The sequence below is a fragment of the Ailuropoda melanoleuca genome, chromosome 13 (genome assembly GCF_002007445.2).
Source record: "Ailuropoda melanoleuca isolate Jingjing chromosome 13, ASM200744v2, whole genome shotgun sequence".
Classification (NCBI taxonomy): domain Eukaryota; kingdom Metazoa; phylum Chordata; class Mammalia; order Carnivora; family Ursidae; genus Ailuropoda; species Ailuropoda melanoleuca.
In genome coordinates, this window is record NC_048230.1 from 26,235,188 (window position 1) to 26,254,527 (window position 19,340).

At 50.1% G+C, this 19,340-nt stretch overlaps 1 protein-coding gene across 5 annotated transcripts in view; it reads left to right on the top strand.

The window, feature by feature from the left end:
- ATP6V0A1 (ATPase H+ transporting V0 subunit a1) overlaps positions 1 to 19,340 on the top strand; it is a 61,171-nt gene extending 41,831 nt beyond the window's left edge. For 2 of the 5 annotated variants that reach the window (XM_019802718.2, XM_019802719.2), the window contains exons 17-22: positions 219 to 326; positions 5,564 to 5,671; positions 6,653 to 6,670; positions 11,521 to 11,638; positions 11,949 to 12,120; positions 17,789 to 19,340. In XM_019802718.2, coding sequence (XP_019658277.1) covers positions 219 to 326; positions 5,564 to 5,671; positions 6,653 to 6,670; positions 11,521 to 11,638; positions 11,949 to 12,120; positions 17,789 to 17,882 — 618 coding nt within the window. In that variant the 3' untranslated portion in view covers positions 17,883 to 19,340. Of the gene's footprint in view, positions 1 to 218; positions 327 to 1,162; positions 1,238 to 5,563; positions 5,672 to 6,652; positions 6,671 to 11,520; positions 11,639 to 11,948; positions 12,121 to 17,788 lie in introns of all 5 variants that reach the window. The other 3 variants (XM_002922136.4, XM_002922137.4, XM_034641728.1) reach the window with 2 other exon arrangements.

The following is a 19,340-nucleotide window of genomic DNA, read 5'->3' on the forward strand; positions in this document are numbered from 1 at the left end:
GGCTCTAATGTAATTCCTGTATCCACAAAGGGTAGAATTTATAACTCTGATCCTATGAGACAATTCCCGGGCTTTGCCACAACATCTGCTAATTATTTTGAGAAGCTAGGTAGTGTTATTCCTAGATCAGTAAGAAAGTACCGTTTGGGGGGAAATTTGGGCTGCAGTTGGAAACTGCATGTTTGATTAATGTGATGTGCCTTGTCCTTACTTTGTAGAAAGGAATTCAGTGTTTCCTGGTAGTCGTTGCGCTACTCTGTGTACCTTGGATGCTACTATTTAAACCACTGGTCCTTCGCCATCAATATTTGAGGAGGAAGCATTTGGTGGGTGTATTTTTATTGCTGAAAGTTACTAGATTTTTTTCCCCTTACGATCAAGGCAATTCCTCATCAGATATAATGAATCATGCATACGTCTATGTACTCTTAAAATGCACTTGTGTCATAACCCAGCGTGAGCACTGGACCTGCTGAAATTTAAAAAACAAAAAACACATGTTTTTGCTATTCGAACATCTGGATTCAGCTTTGAGTAGCTCAGGTAGAAGAAACAGGTCATAAGTTTTTACCTTCCCGGTCATGCTTTGCTTGTGCTGTGCTCAGCACAATCCAGGTCTGGGCCTGCCTAGATGCAGCGTCAGCCAAATCAAGGCTACAAGAGCTGCAGGTAGGTGAACCCAGTCATGTGGTTTGCCTGGGCAACCGCAGGGCTGACGCTTAGACATTTTCTTTTAAAATGAGACCATGATACTTTCACCAACCAAGACATCCGGAAAAAAGATTTGGTTTAAAGAACATTGATTTTTTTTTTCTTTTTAAAAAGCAGCACACACTTGTGTTTACTTAACGTATGTGCGCTTATGAATTCTACACACACACACACACACACACACACACACTTAAGTTGCCAAATTTTCATTTCTGGCTATGCAATAATGCTTACTATTATACTACCTGGTAAAGCCCAAAAGATCTTATTGCATGACTCTCATACGGCTGTTAGATTATTATTCCTGTTGGAGAGCAGCTGAGTTACAAGACCCTCCTTCTCCCTTTTCTGACCATCTTCATCCTTCCGTGTACCCTCCATTCGTCTCCCCCCTCACTCCCTCCCTCTTTTGTTTCTTTCTCCCTTCCTCTTCTCTTCCATTCACTATCAGGAAGGGCAGCCTGTGGAGGCCCCAGTCAGCCCAACCCCGAGCCAGCAGGGACTAGAGGCAGCAACGGCTGCAACAGTGAGTGAATTAAAACTGACAAACCATCACATTTTGTGTAAAGAGGTGGCAAACAGTGCAGCAGAATTCTTTTCAATTATATTGAGAGCATGGGACATGTGTGCTGTTGGGAAGTACGTCCTTGTTACTCACTGAGATGATGACAGAAAAGATTTCCACCTCTTATGAATAGATTCTAATGTCATCTTTTGCCATTGGTCTACTAAATTTCTATTAAAAACTGTAAGTACAGTCATGTCTATGGAAGCAAAGTGACTGTTGTACCCTCTCAGAATTCCATCATCTTAATCCAAGATGGCAGCTCTTGGACTCATTCCAGTTTCATGTCTGTCTTTTATAACCATGTATTAGATGATTTTTCATTGTGGAGCAAGAACATTTCTGTGATCCTTGAATTAATTTCCCTGCTCTTTAAACTTCTGCTTTGGAGGAATGCGTGAACATTGGGTCCATTTTAGCTCTGACTTACTCTTCTGCCAGTGGGACCGTATACATGTCTACTCTTTTGTGAGAGACTCAGAGGCCCTCCTGTCCTCAGCTGCTCCACTGAGACCTCCAGTCTGCCACGGGTCTCATGCGCTCTCTGCATCTGATATAGTAAGCAAAGTCATCTGTTTGGATCTTTCCTTCTTTAAATACCAACTCATGATTCAGCAACAGTACTTTGAATGTTAAGCATTTCAGTATTTGTCCTTAAAAACATCTCTCTTTTTTTTTTTTTTTTTAAGATTTATTTATTTATTTGACAGAGATAGAGACAGCCAGCAAGAGAGGGAACACAAGTAGGGGGAGTGGGAGAGGAAGAAGCAGGCCCATAGCAGAAGAGCCTGATGTGGGGCTCGATCCCACAACACCAGGATCACGCCCTGAGCCGAAGGCAGACGCTTAACAGCTATGCCACCCAGGCACCCCTTAAAAACATCTCTTAACCAAACTCTTTTAATGTGTTGATTATCAACTTAGCCTAGTCTATTCTAGGTAATCAATAAGATGTTTAAAATCTCACCAGCAGGGATCACATATGTTAGTGTGATCTAGTGGCATCATACTCCTTTAAAAGAAAATGAAATATTTAGATGGATAACCATTTCCTTCATTAGGTGTTTCTGATCCTTTTAAACTTAGAAACCTGCTGTAATCCTTCTAGAACGAGTCTAAAAGGGCTGACATTTTGGATCAGAAGATAATTTAATGTTGCTGCTTGAAATTATGTTCAAATAGGAACTTACTGTTGCCTTTCCTATGAGAATTTTTTTTTTTAAAAGCCCACAAAGCACATACCATCCATGTATGGACACTCTTTCCCAGTGCTCTTCTTTCTGCTGGTCTTAGCATATTTATGATGTGCTTCTGAGGCATCAGTCTTGATGCTTTTAACTCTGGCATCCTCTTCCGTGACACTATCCAAACTAAATGTCCCCAGTCTGGAAAGCTGCACATTCACGGGGTCTTCTTCACCCCACTGGTTCTTTAGCGAAATATCTGGTTCTAGAGAGCAGCCTGAAGGCATCAGGATGGTCATTTTACAACAAGAGCCCTGGATTCTTGACCCTAAGCGCTAAGGATACGATCACTGATCTGTGTTTGTTCTCTTCTGTGTCCTCTTGGTTGTTTATAAACGGTGTGTCACAGTTTACTTTTTTCTTTTCTTTTTTCTGCTGATGTATATGTCTCATCCCCTCTTCCCATAACTCTCATGTCCTGTGTCCTGAAGGGACACTTGTTAGTGTCAGCCTGGGGAGGTGGTTCACCTGTCTGCCCCTCACTGTCTGCTGGTTGGGGAAAGCTTCAGAAATGACCTTTCTGTTTTGGAAGCCTTAAAGCCTGAAGGGTGCCTGGACTCTGTAATCCCTGTCAGGTACACTGGGGTCCTCTCCTGTCCCCAGTGACCTTTGTTGTCCTTGCAGTCCACCTTCTGAGGGTTGTCAGGTGTAAAGTTCGCATGACCTCCTGCAGGTGCCCAGGGTCTCAGGGCTTCCCAAATCTGACTACACATCAGAATCACCTGGTAAACTTTAAATTTGTTTGTTTCTTAGGGTATTAAAATGAAAGAAGTAATAAAGATGGCCCCTAATTCCATGACCTAGGCAGTCCCCTACTGACATTAAAAAGTAAAATTAGGGGGCACCTGGGAGGCTCAGTTGGTTAAGCGTCTGGCTCTTGATCTCGGCTCAGGTCTTGATCTCCAGGTCATGAGTTCAAGCCCTACTAAGACAAAAACACAAAAAAAAGTAAAATTAAAGCAACAGGTTAGAAAAAATAAAACAGTAGGTTAGAGAATGCAAATAGTACAGAAAGTCCCCCTCTCCCCAGACCCCTTCTCCTGCTCAAAGGCAGGGACAATTTTGCTTCCAAATTTTTTCTGCATTTATCTTTTATCCATTAATATAAATATGTATATATGTTTGTACATGTATATGTATATGTGTTTAAAACATACTAGGAATTGTGTTTTAAACCGTGACACTCTTCTGCCCCTTGATTTATTAGGTTTTAAATTTTTTAGTGTATCCTGGGAGATTGTTCACTCTTTTATAGTTGTCTAGTTGTCTAATTCCATAGAACATTTTGTTGGATATGCTAAAATTGTGTAATCACTCTTGTTGATGGATGTGTTGGTTGTTCCCAGTTCTTTGCTATTACAAATATGAATGCAGGGAACATCGCTGTCCATGTACCTTGATAAAATTTCATAAACATAGATGTTCCCAGCAGTGGGACTGCTGAGTCTCAAAGGGTACATGCATTTTTTGTCTGTGCTTGCATTTTCAATTTTGATAGACAGTAAAAATGATGATACAGTTTGTACTTGGGGAAATATTTTTTTAAACATAGATTTCCCAGGCCCCACTCCAGACCTAAGTGTACAGTTTCTGGAGGTAGCATTTGAGAATCTGTATCTAATTTATTTTTTTTATTTTTTTATTACTATTTTTTAAGATTTTATTTATTTATTCGACAAAGATAGAGACAGCCAGCGAGAGAGGGAACACAAGCAGGGGGAGTGGGAGAGGAAGAAACAGGCTCATAGCGGAGGAGCCTGATGTGGGGCTCGATCCCATAACGCCGGGATCACGCCCTGAGCCGAAGGCAGACGCTTAACCGCTGTGCCACCCAGGCGCCCCAGAGAATCTGTATCTAATTTAAAGGTAATTCTGATGCAGCTGGTTTTCTGACCAGCACAGGAGAACCCCTGCTACAAAGAGAGAGACTTTGCCCGGACACTGCGTTCTGGTGGTCTGTAAGCTGTGGTAAAACGGGCACCTCAAGAGGTGAAGCTGTGAGTGGGGACCCCAGGTCAGTTGACCAAACCTGTTGGCACATCGTGCTCCTGCCCACAAGGCCGTTTTGCAGGAGAGCAGTTTTTGAACCCTTGCCTCCTCTGGGCTCCCTGATCAGAACCTGGAAGAAGTGGGTCTAGGGGCTGTTTCTTTAGCTCCTTTTCCCACTGGCAGGTTAACACTCATTGCCGTTTGTCTGACTTCACCCCAGTTCTGCCTGGTTTTTGCATTCAAAGAGTCCTTTTGCCTTAATAAACCCAAGCTTTTCCAAGTCACGTTGACTTAGAAATTCTGGTTCTGGGGAGCTTGCTGAACGCAATGCATGGGAAACAGGAAGAAGCAACACCCAATCAGCATCTGCCCACATGCCTGTAAAAGAGTTCTTTTAACTAACACTCCAGAATCCTCCACTGAAGGAAAGGAGCCTTTTCTTTTTCTTTTTCTTTTTTTTTTTTTTTTTTAACTCTATATTCTGTAGCCACGGGCTGATGTACATTAAGCTTTTTTCCCTTCCCTGATCTAGGAAGTCCTTTGTTTCTGGGCAGGGACCCTGTCTGCTTCTGGGAGAGTTTGCTGGAACTCTTGGGTTCCATTTGAAAGCTTATCCGATCAGGTTATAGTCACCATGTCATTTGGCTCCCCTCCCTCTTAGAAAGTCTGATCTTTAGTTCTAGAAAAACTTAGACCCCTGACAGCTTTACAGATGGAGCTACAGTCGTTGTAAGAGTCTGTTCATATGAAGCTTTCATTCAAGCAGGCATCTCAGCTAGCCTTGACTGAGGCCAGGTCAGTGCGTCCTGGTGTGGCAGGCAGGGCTGATGAGAATGAGGTGGGAAATGCGGCTGGGGCTGGGGCTGGGCCGGTGGTGGTTGGGGCGGGGACAGTGGTTCGTTTTTACTTAGCTGTTGGATCAGCGGGTTTTGATTTTGTTGTTAGAACATATGCTTTTATGAGGTTTGTATGTACTAACCATCACCCTTCCCCACCCCACAGAATGTCACATTAAAGCCCAGGCAAATTCTACTCTTTCTGTTCATCTGTGTAGGGAACTCTCAACTTTGGTGGGATCAGGGTGGGCAACGGACCGACAGAGGAGGATGCTGAGATTATTCAGCATGACCAGCTCTCCACCCATTCAGAGGACGCAGAAGAGGTAAGAGCCAGTGGCGTGGGCTTCCTCTCCTTCTCCTGTGGGTCAGCCCCCGTCTTGTGTGCGGAAGCGGCCTCCCTCCAGTCTTCTTGAAAGATGAAAACACTAATACTAGTGATCAGCCTGGCTTCTGGGCCTCTTCGGGCACCACAGCTTTTTGCAGCGGACCTGCTGTGAATGCCCGGTGCCCCCTGTAGAGCCCACGATGGTTGTGTTCCCTTGTCCAAACCCGCTGAATTCTGAGTTGCCCGCATACTCTGCATGCCAGTCTCAGTGACTGACTGTGCTCCTGGGGCCCGAGGGCAGAGTAGGCCCAAGCTTCCCCACTCTTGTTATCGGAGACACAGCCCCCTTAGGGTAGCTGCTTCATCCCTTGCCCCTTCCAGGGATAGTTCCAGTTGGAACTGTAGCCACGGGTACTTTTAAAGTCTTGTCCTACTAATGTGCTCCTGTTGCACATGCATTATTTGAGCTTTTTAAAAATGTTATTTGCCTACTTTTTACAGGGAGAGTGAGAAGTAGTAAGGCCAGATTAGACTTTGCCTTAAACCACTTCCAAGCTGGTTTTTAAAATCCAGTCTCCTTGTCTGACCACACTCACACCACAGAGCTTCTGAAATGAACTTTGGGATGTCATCTATTCATTATATATTTTTTTTCTCGTTATGTTCTTTTTGAAGCAAATAGAAGAGGAGTTGGGGACCCAGGTGACTGAACTTTTCAGTCTGACTGACCACTTCCCCTATGTGTGCGACATCTTTTAAAAGAACTTGTTAAGGGTTGGGTGTCTTTAAAAACTATGTATCTTAATGCTCTAAATCCCACTGGGTTTGCTTTCCGTGTATCCTGAGGAGGCCTACCTCCAGCACATGAGGCCCATTTAATATTAACGGTTTTCCCCGAGAAACAGTCAGTAACCTTGTGCTCATGACTTGTGACCGTGTGTGGCATGGCTTCCACTAAGTGTAAATTTGTGTTTACAAGCCTACCGAGGATGAAGTGGTAAGAAACAAGCTGGCTTTGCCTTCATGTTTATCTGGGGCTTCTCTTTCCATCCTTGTGATCACTCTGCTGACCCTGCTGCAGCCGGGGGCCACACGTGACACCCACACATCCCGCATCTCACTGGCCATTTCTAACCAGTTCATGAACCTGTGTTCTGAAAAAGCTCATCTCCATTAACTGCATCTCATGTCGGTCACCTCTGTCTTTGTTTCATTGACTTTGCTGATCTAATACCTCTGAGAATGGCTTTGAAAGGAGCTACAAGTAATGTCTGCTTTGGCATTCTTGAAGTGACCCCCTTGGGGGTTAAATCCCGTTGGTCTTTGCCTTCCTTTCCTGTGGTGTTATGTATGGTATGGTCGCTCTGCCGCTGGGAGTAGCTGTTTCCTCCTTGCCCCTCTGAGAGCTTATGAGTAAAGCTCACCCTTCCTCCCTGTCTGAGATGCAACCAACCTCTTCCTACTGTCCTCATCAGCTTGATGATGCTTGAAGTGAGAATTGCTGGACCCTCACTTGGGGGTCAGCTCTACCTCCCTGTGACCCAGGTGGGAGGTAGACAGCTTTCAAAAAGGAGGCTTTGCCTCTCCGATGTATCCCAGAAACACAATCCCATTTGTATATTATACCAGTAATAGAAACAAAGTTGGCTATTCAGGCCACATTTGGAATAGAAGGCCTTCTAGCTCAGCAGTAATTCATTTAGCAATACACAAATTTTAAATTAGGTTTTTTAAAGGCCTTGCTGCACTGTTTGCATCTTCCCCCAACACTTTTCTCTAAAATACCTAGACCCATGAACCCTTCCCTTTCCTGTCTCTCCTGGTCCTCTCTAAAGGGGCAGTGGGATGGGAACAGGAAAACCTTTGCTGTTCTGCGTAAAAACAGACCGTGCTCGGTCTTCCTGAATGCTGGAGAGGCTCTTTTGCTGGCATCCGGGAGCCTCTGTGTTCCTGTGAGCTGCTCATCTGTGCATAGTGACTGGTTGAGCTGCCTGGAAGGGCTGGCTGGGAGTGTGTTCCGTATTAGTGAGGAGCCCAGCCCTCTCCCAGTAACACAGCCTCCAACAACACTGCTCTCTCTAAGTGTCTTCCTAGTTGAGCACCCAGTGCCATGGTCATCATCAGAATGGTGCTCATCTGTAAGCCATGTCCCAGGGGCTTTAGACATCCACATAAGATGGACTATAATTCAGCCTCCCTAGTCTCTGGCCCCTCAGCTCCCTCAAGGGTTCAGCTTCCCATGGCTTCCTAAATAATGTGACATTTTATCTTTATCAGGCACATGCACAGTCTAGTTCTCCACAGCCAGATTTAAATTAACTGTTAGAATTATCTAAAGATATCAAACAAAAAAAAATTTTTTTTTAAAGTCCATTCTACTTCTAGAACTTCCCCTTTTTGCTTGGCTGTGAAAGCCTATTTGCCCCATGCAGGCCATTATTCCAGCCTGTTGGAAGCAGGGGAGCACTCAGCCCAGTTACAAACCAGGGCCAGGCTAGTTGATTTTTAAAAGGGAAATCTTTAAAGGCTGTAACCATTCAGCAAGGGTCAGTGGCACCTCTCCCTACTGTGTCATCCCACCCGGTGTGATCATCCCACCCATCCATCCACGTACTCATTCCATCCATCCATGTGTTCATTCATCCCCCTCACCCATCCATCCATTGAGTCATCCCACTCACCCATCTGTTCATCCCACCCATTCATTCATCTCACCCATCCCTCCATCCCGCCCACCCATCTGTCCATCCCACCCACCCATCCATCTTTTCACTCATCCCACCCACCCATCCATCCATTAATTCTTTTATCTCACCCATTCATTCATTCACCCTCTATGTGCCAAGCACTCTGGTGCTACAGAAACTGTAAGAAGAAAAACATAGCCCTTGCCTTCAAGGAACTCCCAGCCAAATTGAGGAAACAGCCTGGGTGACAGATGGTGTGATTAAGGTGTGCCCACGATGCTATGGGAACACAGAAAGAGGACATCTGACAAGCACTGGGGTGGGGGTGGAGAAGAGGAGACCAGGAAGTGATTCCCTAAGGAGATTGTTGCTAACTTAGTCCGGTCAAGCAGGAGTCTGTGGGAGCTGGGTGGGAATGCAGACGCATCAGTGTGTATAGTTACCAGAAAGACACAGGCATGTGGGCCCATCACGTATTGGGAATAAAGAGGTACACGGCTTGGCTGGAGCTCAGGGCCAGGAGTTGGAGACTGGTGAGAGGGGAGCCTGGAGGTTTCAGAAACACGCCATGTGGAGTGTTTGGATAGCAAAGAGCTGGTCAGAGGGTGGGGAAGCCGGAAGTGTCACAGCATGTGTGCGTTGCTGAAATGCTCTGGTGGGGGTGTTCTAGGGGATATTGGATTGGGGAGGGGTCACAGGCTGGAGGCATGACCAGTGAGTCCGATACAAGTCATGAAAGAATCGGGAGGCCTGAAGTGAAGTGAGGCATTTGCAGGGAGTTGGAAAGGAAGGGACGGATAATGAGATCAAGGAAATTAGAGCTGGAGGTCCCAGGGCCTTAATGAATGTAGGCAGTGAGAGTGAGTGAGGATTCAAGATTGACTGCTAGGCTTGGGTGCCTGGGGTCCTAGTGATGACGCTCTGTTAGACATGGGACGTAGAGTAGAAGTAGGGACCGGGGGTCAGAGGAGAGCGATTAATGAGTTTGAGCGGCACTGAGTTTGAAGTGCCTGTGGCGCACTAGGAGATGTAGCACGGCTAGTTGGAAACAGGCAACACGGAAATGAAGGTGTCCATCTGGCCTACGGGTGGCCGTCCAAGCCCTGAGCGGCCGTGCTGCCGGAGAGGTGTAAGAGCTGAGGCTGGGCCTCAAGCATTTAAGGAAGAACCAAGATGGAGACTGGGAAGGAGCATCCAAGGAGGTAGGAGGAAAACCGAGGGCAGACGAGTGTCTCAAGAGGGAGGAGGAAAAGGCGACAGTGGGAGACACCTCAGTCTGTCCACAGAATGTGTTAGACCTCACACCTGGGAGGCAAGGGAGTGGGTGCCCAGAAAGTCGGGTTTGTGGGGCAGAGAGGGTGGAGGGCAGGGCGCAGGAGGTGAGGAGGGGATGGGCCGCGCACCTGGAGGAGAGTGTAGATGGAATCTGCAGCATTCCTCCCCAGTCACAGCTGACTCCTGAGGCAGCGACAGGCTCCTAAGTGCTTGGCTGCCTTTCTCACTAAATCCTCACCCACTATAGTCTCCCCCCATTATATAGAGATGAAAACTTGCCCGAGGTTACAAAGCAGGAAGCTGGGAAGAAAAAGTGCAGAGAGTGTGGGTAATGCCCGGAAGGGAGGCTTCCTCTGTGTTTTCCATTTCTCTAGGGAACCCTGGGTAGATGCTGAGAAGGGGTATGGTTCTATAGGAAACCCAGCAGTCCCTGCTTTCGTGGAGCTCTTAGCAGCAGAGACCAGTGCTCCTGGGAGCCGGGACCTTTCCATCCTCTGAGTGCAGGCTCTGGGGTGACAGCCAGCACTGGTGGGAAAGAGCTCTTAGCAGCATTGTTGGGATTGAGGTAACGAGGATTACCCTAGTTTTTAGGGTACTAGGAGGCTTGAAGGGCCTGTTGCAGAAGAAAAGCCCAGAAGTACCCAGAGTGTAGATGGTCAGGTGAGGGAGACTGAGGCAGTCGCCCAAAGATGGCATGTTGAGCTGGCCCCTCTCCCTCCTGGCCGCACCCCGGAGGCCTGGGCTGTCACCGCTTTACCATTCAGCTCCTTCTCCCGTCTTGCCCTCATGCAATTTCCCAAGACACTGCTGGCGTCCTTTGGGAGTGGAGTCATGTGAGTCTTGAAAGAAACTCTTGAAAAACAGACTCTGACCTGAAGGCAGGGCAGGCAGGCGGCCGGTGCTTCCCGGTGCTTCAGGGGTTCCCAGGGGTTCCCGTCTCCGGTTCCGGGAGGCCTGTGTGGGAGGAGCCTGGGAAGGCCCCGCCTCGTGTTCTTGGGCGGCCGTGATTGCTTCACGGCGCGGGTGGGGGGTGGGGCGGTGCTGGAAGTGGGCCCGGCGTGCGCCCGAGCAGGCCACGAATTTTTGCCTAGCGGTGCTCGGAGCAGGCCGCGGGTGAGCGCGTGCAAGCTTGTTCTAGCTCTGCCCCTTTCTTCTGGAAACGTTCTTGACGTGGAAAGGAAAGCTGGGAGAAAGGGAGCGTGAGAAAAACAGAAACAGAAAACAATAGATGTTGCGTGTGGTCTCAGTCAACTGATGGGTTTTGGAAAACTCTTGTCAGCATTTCCCTGTGTCATCGTCTCAGAAGCCACAAAAGAAAAAGAAGGTTATCTTGCCCCCAACAGGTTGTAAGAATAATAAGTGAAGCGGCTGTAGAGGCTTAGTCTTGCCTCGGCAGCTTCTGGCCTGGTAGCTTCTCACCTGAAGCATGACCAGGGTGGGGGGAGTGCTGCTGCTGTCATGAGTCAGAGCAGGGCGCTTCCCCCCAGCACTGTAGGGAGGAAGTCAGCTGGAGGAGGCCCAGCAGCAGGGCCCTGGGAGTCCCACGTCCAGACAGTCCCTTTGGGAGCTCTTAACTCGGCATACATTCCACTCTCAAGCTTATAGCCTAGCGGGAAGAAAAAACAAATGTGTTGAGAATCATCTCATTAAGATGGAGGTCATTAAAATGTAGTGTATTAAGAGAAATGGGGTGTCCCAGTTGGGGGGTAAGCCAGGCAGTATTTCTGGGGATGGCGTAGCCGAAATCACCACCTGAGTTCAATGTTGGGGGTTCCTGGCCCGCCCGTGTAGCTCAGGCCCAGGCCGGAAGCACCAAGTGGCCACAGCAACATCTGTGCGTCCCCTCCTGGCCTGATCTCTTCTCTCTGGTTTCCTCCCATGACAGTTTGACTTTGGGGACACCATGGTCCACCAGGCCATCCACACCATCGAGTACTGCCTGGGCTGCATCTCTAACACCGCCTCCTACCTGCGGCTCTGGGCCCTCAGCCTCGCTCATGCACGTAAGTGTAGTTCACTCAGGTTGAAAATTATGCTTTTCCCCTTCTCTGGGCACTGTTGAGGATGTGGGCTTAAGTAGAGGGGCTGTACCATCAAGGTTCTGGAATTATGCAGACTCCTGAATCCTGGGAGAAAGACGTGCAAATGGGAGGACCAGCGCTTTTGCCAGGTTAACTATGCGCAGTAGTCCCCCGAAGGCTGTGGGAAGCCGGGGTGCAGCAAACACTTCAGGTGAGGGGCGGCAGAGCAAGGTGGAAGGCCCACAGCACCTCTTGCCAGACTGAACCGATGTCCTGTCTCTGCATTCCCCAGAGCTGTCTGAGGTGCTCTGGACCATGGTGATCCACATCGGCCTCAGCGTGAAGAGCTTGGCAGGAGGTTTGGCGCTGTTCTTCATTTTCGCCGCCTTTGCCACCCTGACCGTGGCCATCCTCCTGATCATGGAGGGCCTCTCGGCCTTCCTCCACGCACTGCGGTTACACTGGTGAGCGGCAGCGAGTTCGGGGGGCTGGGGGAGGGCAGCTTTATTCTTGTACAGAATCCAGAGACATTAGGAAGTATCTGCTTTCATTCACATCATTATGCCCAAGGACCTGCATTAGGAGTGAGCTTCAGGAAATGTCCACAGAAAAGCACAGCTCACTTTTCAGAGCCCCCAGGGAGAATTCTCTGGTGGGTGTTGTCAGATTCCCTCTCCCTGCCTTCAGCCTTCTTCACTGCTCTTGATTATGGCTTAAAAGACCTGCTGAGGTGGTTGGTATTTTGGGGTTTTTTTTTTGCTCTGGCATAAACTTTCTCCTGTCTTCAGAGCAATGGAAGCAACTCTGGAATAGATTTGCAGTCCAGGAAGGTGCTAGAGCGTACTGTACCCCAGTTTTGTCCCCCTTGTTCTGTCATTGTGCTGGTGTGTTTGGGCAGGAGCCCTGGCAGCTCCATGCAGATAAGGGGGTTCCTGGTTCCATAGTGTGTAGCTCAGTACCCTGAAGCAGCTTCTTCACAAGGGCAGGTTTGGATTTGTTTGTTTTGGTTAAAGTAGTTTGTGGCTTTTAATGGCTCTGCCTGGAGAGAGCTAGCTCAGTCCCAGGGCGTGGGAGAGGTGGGGTCTGGTCCAGGCAGTGACCCTGTGACCTCAAGGTAGGGTTACCAGATTTAGCAAATAAAATTACAGGACACCCAGTGAAATTTGAATTTTAGATTAACAATGAATTTTTTTTTTTTAGTATAAGTATGTCCCAGATGTACGTGGGACATACTCATACTAAAAACTAGGCATCCTGTACTTTACCTGGCTTCACTACCTCAAGCCCTCCCTCTTTTGAGTCTCCACTTCCTCCTTTATGTTGTGATTTTCCCTCTCTTTTTGGGTCTCAAACCCCAGTGGCTCTGGAAGCTCTGGACCCTCTCCCTTGAGAAACACCCCCCCCAGTTTTACCCATTTAGGGAGTCACAAACTCCCTGACCCTACCTCAGGAACTCCTAGACGAGATGGTATGTGGTGCCATTGATCTCAAGATCAGAGAGTGTATGGAATGTCCTGTTACATCAGATTTCTAAACCTGAACCAAAGGATCCTCTTCCCCGCTCCCTTTATCTTTGGTTTTCCTCCTGACTTGGTCATGCTGAGCCCCCTCAAAGATTCCTCTGTTTGCTGTTCTAAATGACAGGGGACCGTGAGGCATGGAAGGGCGGGGCATAACTGGGACTTACTCTTCCCTCAAAAGCTCCTTTAAAATAACCTGTCCTCTGGCGGGCATTCCTCCGCCTCGCCGCCCTCTTCCCCACCCAGCTGTTGTTTATTTACTGTCCAGCCAGGAGGCTAGGAGCGCTGCGTGGCTCAGACCGCTGGCACGCTACCCTGTTCTCAGCTTATCAGCATACTCTCGCCCCAGCACACTTCCTCAGCCACTCGGTATGAGGGAATGTCTGTGTAACCAGCCTGTGGTGACTCACTGTTTCTTCCTTCCTTTCCTAGTACTTCTCTTGTCTCCTGAGCCCTGGGCTTGAGGGCTTAGTGACTACCCCACCTGAATTCCAACCCAAGTGGGGAGCCTGTCGCCTCCTCCCTGGGCGGGCAGGGGAGCAGTCACAGTGCTGGGTCAGAACTGTCAGAGCAGTGAGCCAGCCACACCACAGAGGGAGGAAGGTCGCCTGAGTCCGGGCCTAGTCTCCAGAGTGAGCAGAGGCAGCTTGGGAGGCCATGTTCTGTTGTGGCTAGAAGGATTATTTCTCCCTTAGGCATACCTGTGGCCTTCAAGTGAAGGTATCTTCCCACGTCCCTGTGAATGAGCCCAAGGACCTGATGAGTGACAAGAGAGCAGGCTTCAGAGTTAGGCCCACCTGGGTTCAAATTCTGGCTCTGTTGTCACTGGCTGGGTGACCCTGAGGAGAACACTTCCCTCTCTGAACCTCACTTTCTTTCGTGTGAAGAGAGGATGATATCCACGTAACATGGTTGCCGTGATAAATATGAAATAACGCACATAACAGGCGCCTGTCACAGTGTCACAGCACATCATAAACTGTGTTCAAGGGCAGATCGCAGCCACACGCTTAGAGGTGGGCCACCCTGTGGAGAGGGTATCTTGGCCTGGGTCCCCTTGTAAAGAAACTGCTTGTAGTGTTTAGAGAGGGGAGACCCCCTGGGGGAGGCACATCTGAATGCCTGTAGTTTTCAAGGAACGACTTATCAGACAAACTTACAGGTTGCTTTGTTTGGGTAGTGGAGGTATCGCAGAGAAGAGAAACCCGAAACTCCTTTGTCTGGCTTTCAGAATCCATTGTTGGAGTCCCGTTTGGAGCATTGCATTGCCCTTACTGAAAGGGGGTGAATGAAAAGGGTGCTCGCGCTCCCCCTCCTGGCCGAATGTGGATGTGCTGCAGGGATTCCTGGGCCTTCCAGTCCCCCAGGACTGCAGGAATTCTGAGTTGTGGCCCTCTTGTGAGGCTGGGGACAGCTGGTCCTACCGAAAATGGCTGTGGGACATTGCTGCTGTTTTTCTTGGGGTCCAGCCTGGGCATCTTCATACCCGTCACTTTACCCCTGGCTGTCAGCTGGGGTTTCCTGATCCTGATGCAAGGGCTGCCCTATTATAAAAGTTCTGGATGCCTTCAGTGGGGACAAGAACAACAACGTCTGCTTTGGTAACAAAGATAAACCACTAGTCTGAGATTCATGTAGGGTCCTAAGAAGGTGGGTGATATATTTGGAAACAAGAGTGAACAGGCTACTGTCCCAACCTGCTAATTCCGTCTCCTTCTGATCAGAGTTACATGTCTCTCTATTTTTGCCTACTGTAATTAGCTGTCTTTTCTTCCTCAGGAAAGCAAAGGCAGGGATAGGGTTTGTCAGTTTGTGGACACCAAACTGACTTTAGTGGGAAGACTGTTGCCCCGTAGCCCACTTTCAGGAACCGAATCCCTTCTTACCGAGCAGATTGCACATACGTGTCAGTGCACACACTTGCGCACTCACAGATTGCTTGAAGGCCAAGGGAAGGTGGGGACCAAACTGTCGTAATGAGTGGAGTAGCACTGCAGCAGGACACCACGGGACGGTTGTGGAAACGGCTGGCCCGGAAGTAAGCACACCTGAAGTGTAGTTCCTGGCTGCCATCATTGCCCTGACATGTGGGCCATCAGACAGATGTGCGTTCAGGCCCTGGACTGTTCAGAGAGTGGCAGGAAGGGCCAGAGAAGCAGCTCAGCCCAGAAAAGAACTGCCTCTTTTCACTCACAACCCCCGCCAGGAAAGGAAGAAGACCCAGGACTCCTTTCCCCTTCCCTCACTCAAGGAAACAAGGTTTCCTGTTACATAGCAGTGGTGAGCGCTCCAGGCACTCCCATTTATCCTTCGGGGTCACTGGGGAGCCTTTGCCAGGTACTGCAGCTGGAAGGGAAGGGATCTCCGAGAAACCCATCTGACTTCCTGAGGCCCTCCTCACAACTGTGGAATTCTAGAGGTGCATTTTGGTGGCTTGGGGCGTGGCGGGGCCCTGGAGCCTCCCTGGGTGGTGTAGCAAGCTCCTAAAAGAAGAGGAACTTGCAGGGCGGGGAGCAGGGCCCCCTGGGCCCCGGCGCAAAAGACTTCATGTTTGTACTTTCTCAGGAAGCACACATTTCCCTGGTTGGGAGGGAGAAGAGGGTGGGGAGCGAGATAGGGAGATTGCTTTCCAGCTTTGTTCTGGGAGGTTGAGGTAAGCAAGGCGGAGAAGGGACGTGAAGTCAGGCTGACCCTGAGACGCCCAAGATGTCCATGGTGGTGGCCACCCTAAGTCTCTAACCGCAGGCAGTGGCTGGCTGGTGGTAGAGGCGGTATCAGGCCATGTGTCAGAGGGACCGCCCGTGTGTTCATACGGCAGAATTTATGCACCTGCATTCCAGACACATGTAGCCCTTCCTTCCCTCTGGGCCTCCTGGGTAGATGCAGAGGAATGTCAAGAGAAAGATGGTGATCCCATGGGCATCTGAAAACTTCTGAAGTTTCTATTCCATTCGTCCAGTTTGGAATTTGAATTGTTTGTGTGATGAGCCAGCCAGGGGCTCAGAGTTCTGGACCCCTTGTAGACCCTAAGGTGACTTGCCCACCATCTCACTGCATGAATGCAAATGGGATGTGTCCAGCCCTTTCCAGTTGTTCAGAAAGGCCCTTGCCATATGCAAACAGCCTAGTCAACATGAAGCGTTCAGACCCAACCAGTGGATGAGCAGGAACCTATCCCATCCCCGCCGAATTCCCCCAACAGAGGCCTGAATGGCTGTAGCTTCTACGTTCTCGGGGTTGGGATATGGGGACGAGTCCAGATGCCGGGTTGAAATGGTTCTTGTTAGGAATCCTGTGACTGACTTCAGTTTGAAGCCCCCACCCCCAGGTCCTATTTTCCCTTGGCCCAGGGAACCCTCCAGAGTCCAGGAGGCTTTGGGACCTTGGCCCGGTCCCTGGAATGTGGGGCTGGGAGGAGAAGGCCGCCTATTCTTACGCCCACACAGAAAGTTCTGTTCATCTCTTCTCCCTAGGGGGTGGAGCCAGCAGCTCTGCAGTGTCCTCAGCCAGCACCCCAGGGCCTTTGAGGACCTCTGAGGACCTCTGAGTGCCACCACAGACCATCCACAATGCAGGCAGTCCTTCCAGTGTGCAGGCCTCTGGGCTTGGAGGCAGGAGGGAGCCCATTGCCCATAGCCTGCCCCAGCCCCCAGCTCCGCCTGTCCTTGCAGGGCTTCTGGCGCCCCCAGGGTCACACAGCCCCAGTGGAAACTATTCCTCAGGGCAGCTCTCCTTGGCTTTTTTATCCTCTGAATCATGCATTTTTCTGCCCATATTTGGTGGTGATTTGGTTGCTGGGCTGCCATCCAGGGAGTATGCAGGGGGAAGCATAGCCTGCAGCCTGGCTCTGCTTCCAGGAGTGCCGTCTTCCTGCCCCTCAGCATCTGAAAGGGCCCCAGGGAGACCGGCAGCCATGGATGCTGAACTGCCTGGGAAGGGAGGTGAAGCTCTGCTTTTCCTTTCAGCCCCTGGGAGAAGAATTTGTTCTCAGATGTTTTTGTAGTTGGAGAATATTTTTGCCATTCCTTGGAGAAGACTCCCCCCTCACCTTCCTGGGAATTTCCTCCCCAAAGCGTCCAGCCTTTACTCGCAACCCTCCCTTCTCCTTCTTCCTGCGAGAAAGAAACAAACTAGAAAACAAGGGCGCTTGCCAGAGTCTCTGGAGCTGAGCTCGCTGCCGCCCAGGGGCTTCCCTGAGAGTTTCACTGTGAGCCCCTGCGCCCCGGCCAGGAGCCTCGTGTCTAGTCTCTACGTTGCCCTTAGAGACTCAAACCAACCGCATTTCTGTTGCACATGGCTAGACAGAGTTTTGCATAAACACACACTGCTCAGCAGGAAGGAGCAGAACTGAGGACAAACCAGTGAGGAGGTATGCAGGCACTCTTGCCTTGCCGAGGGCAGGCCCTGGCTTCAGAAGTGGGGATTTGTGTGTGCTGTGGGAAGTAGGCCAAGGCCTGGGTTTGGTGGGTGGGTGGCAGAAGGCCAGGCTACTTTCCCAAGCTCAGCTAGGAAAGTGAGGCCTTGGGGAGGAGGGTCAGAGCATCTTTCTAGCCCACTGTGAAATCCCAAAAGGATTCTATGGAATGATGACTTTCCTTTTCCCTTTCCCCAGGGTCGAGTTCCAGAATAAATTCTACAGCGGAACCGGTTTCAAGTTCCTACCCTTCTCCTTTGAGCACATTCGGGAAGGGAAGTTTGATGAGTGATTGCTTTGTGGGGCTGTGTGCCGGCAGGCTGCCCTCCCCACTCCCTCCACACTGGTTAGCTGTGCTCCTCTTGCCTGTTGGTTTTGTTCCCTGGGTATCAGTACGTTTGTGTCATCCCCGCCACCCCTCCCCCAGCCGCCTGTGAGTCATTTAGATAGATCCATCCCTCCCTGGGTCCCCTGCCACCACCAATTTTATGTGTAGTGTAGTGATTTTCTAGAGAAAAGCGGGCTCTGGCTGTCACTCACACCCACTGGGCACCGGCCCTGCCCTCCCAGCCTCCGTCCAGCCAGAGACAGCCCTTTCTCTGTCCCCTATCGGTAAACAAGTTAGTGCATTTTACATTTGAGCCCAAAGCCCACGGAAGGAGACCCGTCACCATCCACACCCAGACTTTGAGCCCCCTCTTCCTGCCACTCTAGTTATTGGTTGGGGGTAGGGTTGCTCTTTAACATGCCCTACTCTTGGATTAGCAGGGGTGGGTCCAGGAAGATGGAATCTGTCCTCTGCCCATCCCCTCTCGTCTTCAGAGCAGTTGTTAATCAGGAATTCAGCTGGAAGTAACTATGCCGGTGTGTGTAGCTTCTCCCTGTCACTCCCAAGGGTCCCAGGGTACCCAGCACCACCTCCCTTACCCGCACCAGGGTGACCCAAACAGAGGTCCTGGCTGCCTCCTGTGGCTGGATGCTTCTAGGCCATGCTGGGGGCCCTGCCACAAGCACGCCCTCTGGGCAGAAGGTTCAAACTTGCTCTTTCCTGGTGCAGACCCCAAGACCTACCTTCCCCTACCCCTAATCATAAGTCTCGAGGGCAGGACCGTAGTCATCCAGGGTGGTTCTGCTTGCAGACCTGCCTTCTCTGCCCTCCAGTGCCCCTCCCCACTTCCACTGGGGACCCAGTCAAGGGAGCGGGGTCCTGGGCAGCGAAAGCTGGTGCCATTTACAGTTTGCGGATTGGAGGCAATGGCCAGGGCTGCAGCGCGCTGGTTGTGAGAGCTGCACGGCCTTGCCCTGTGGGCCGATGGTGAGCACTCCCCATCCCCGCCAACGGGCCACCTCTCCTGTCACCCCCATGCTGGGCTATGGCTCTTAGGGCCTTTTAATCATGTGTTGACACAGCAGCCGTGGCTGCTTCAGCTAAATTGAGCCCTATGGCCCCCAGTGGTAGAGATAATCCTCTGAATTGGCCAGGCCCCTGCCCTCCTCCCACCCTGGCTTTTCTGAGTGAGTTACTTAGAGCTGCTCACGACTCTCCCGGACATGGGCCACGTGCCCAGCTTCCCTGTGTGCTGGCCAGTGTGACCCTGTGCTGAGCCCCCTCCCCTCTGGGCCCAGTGGTTTACATGATGACCTTTGCTCTGTTTACAGCGGGGGTTTAAAGCAGAGCTCTTTGTCAGGAACCCTGCCCAAGGCCCTTCTGTTACACATTCCTGTGCTGAATAAAGTGTGTTTGACTCTA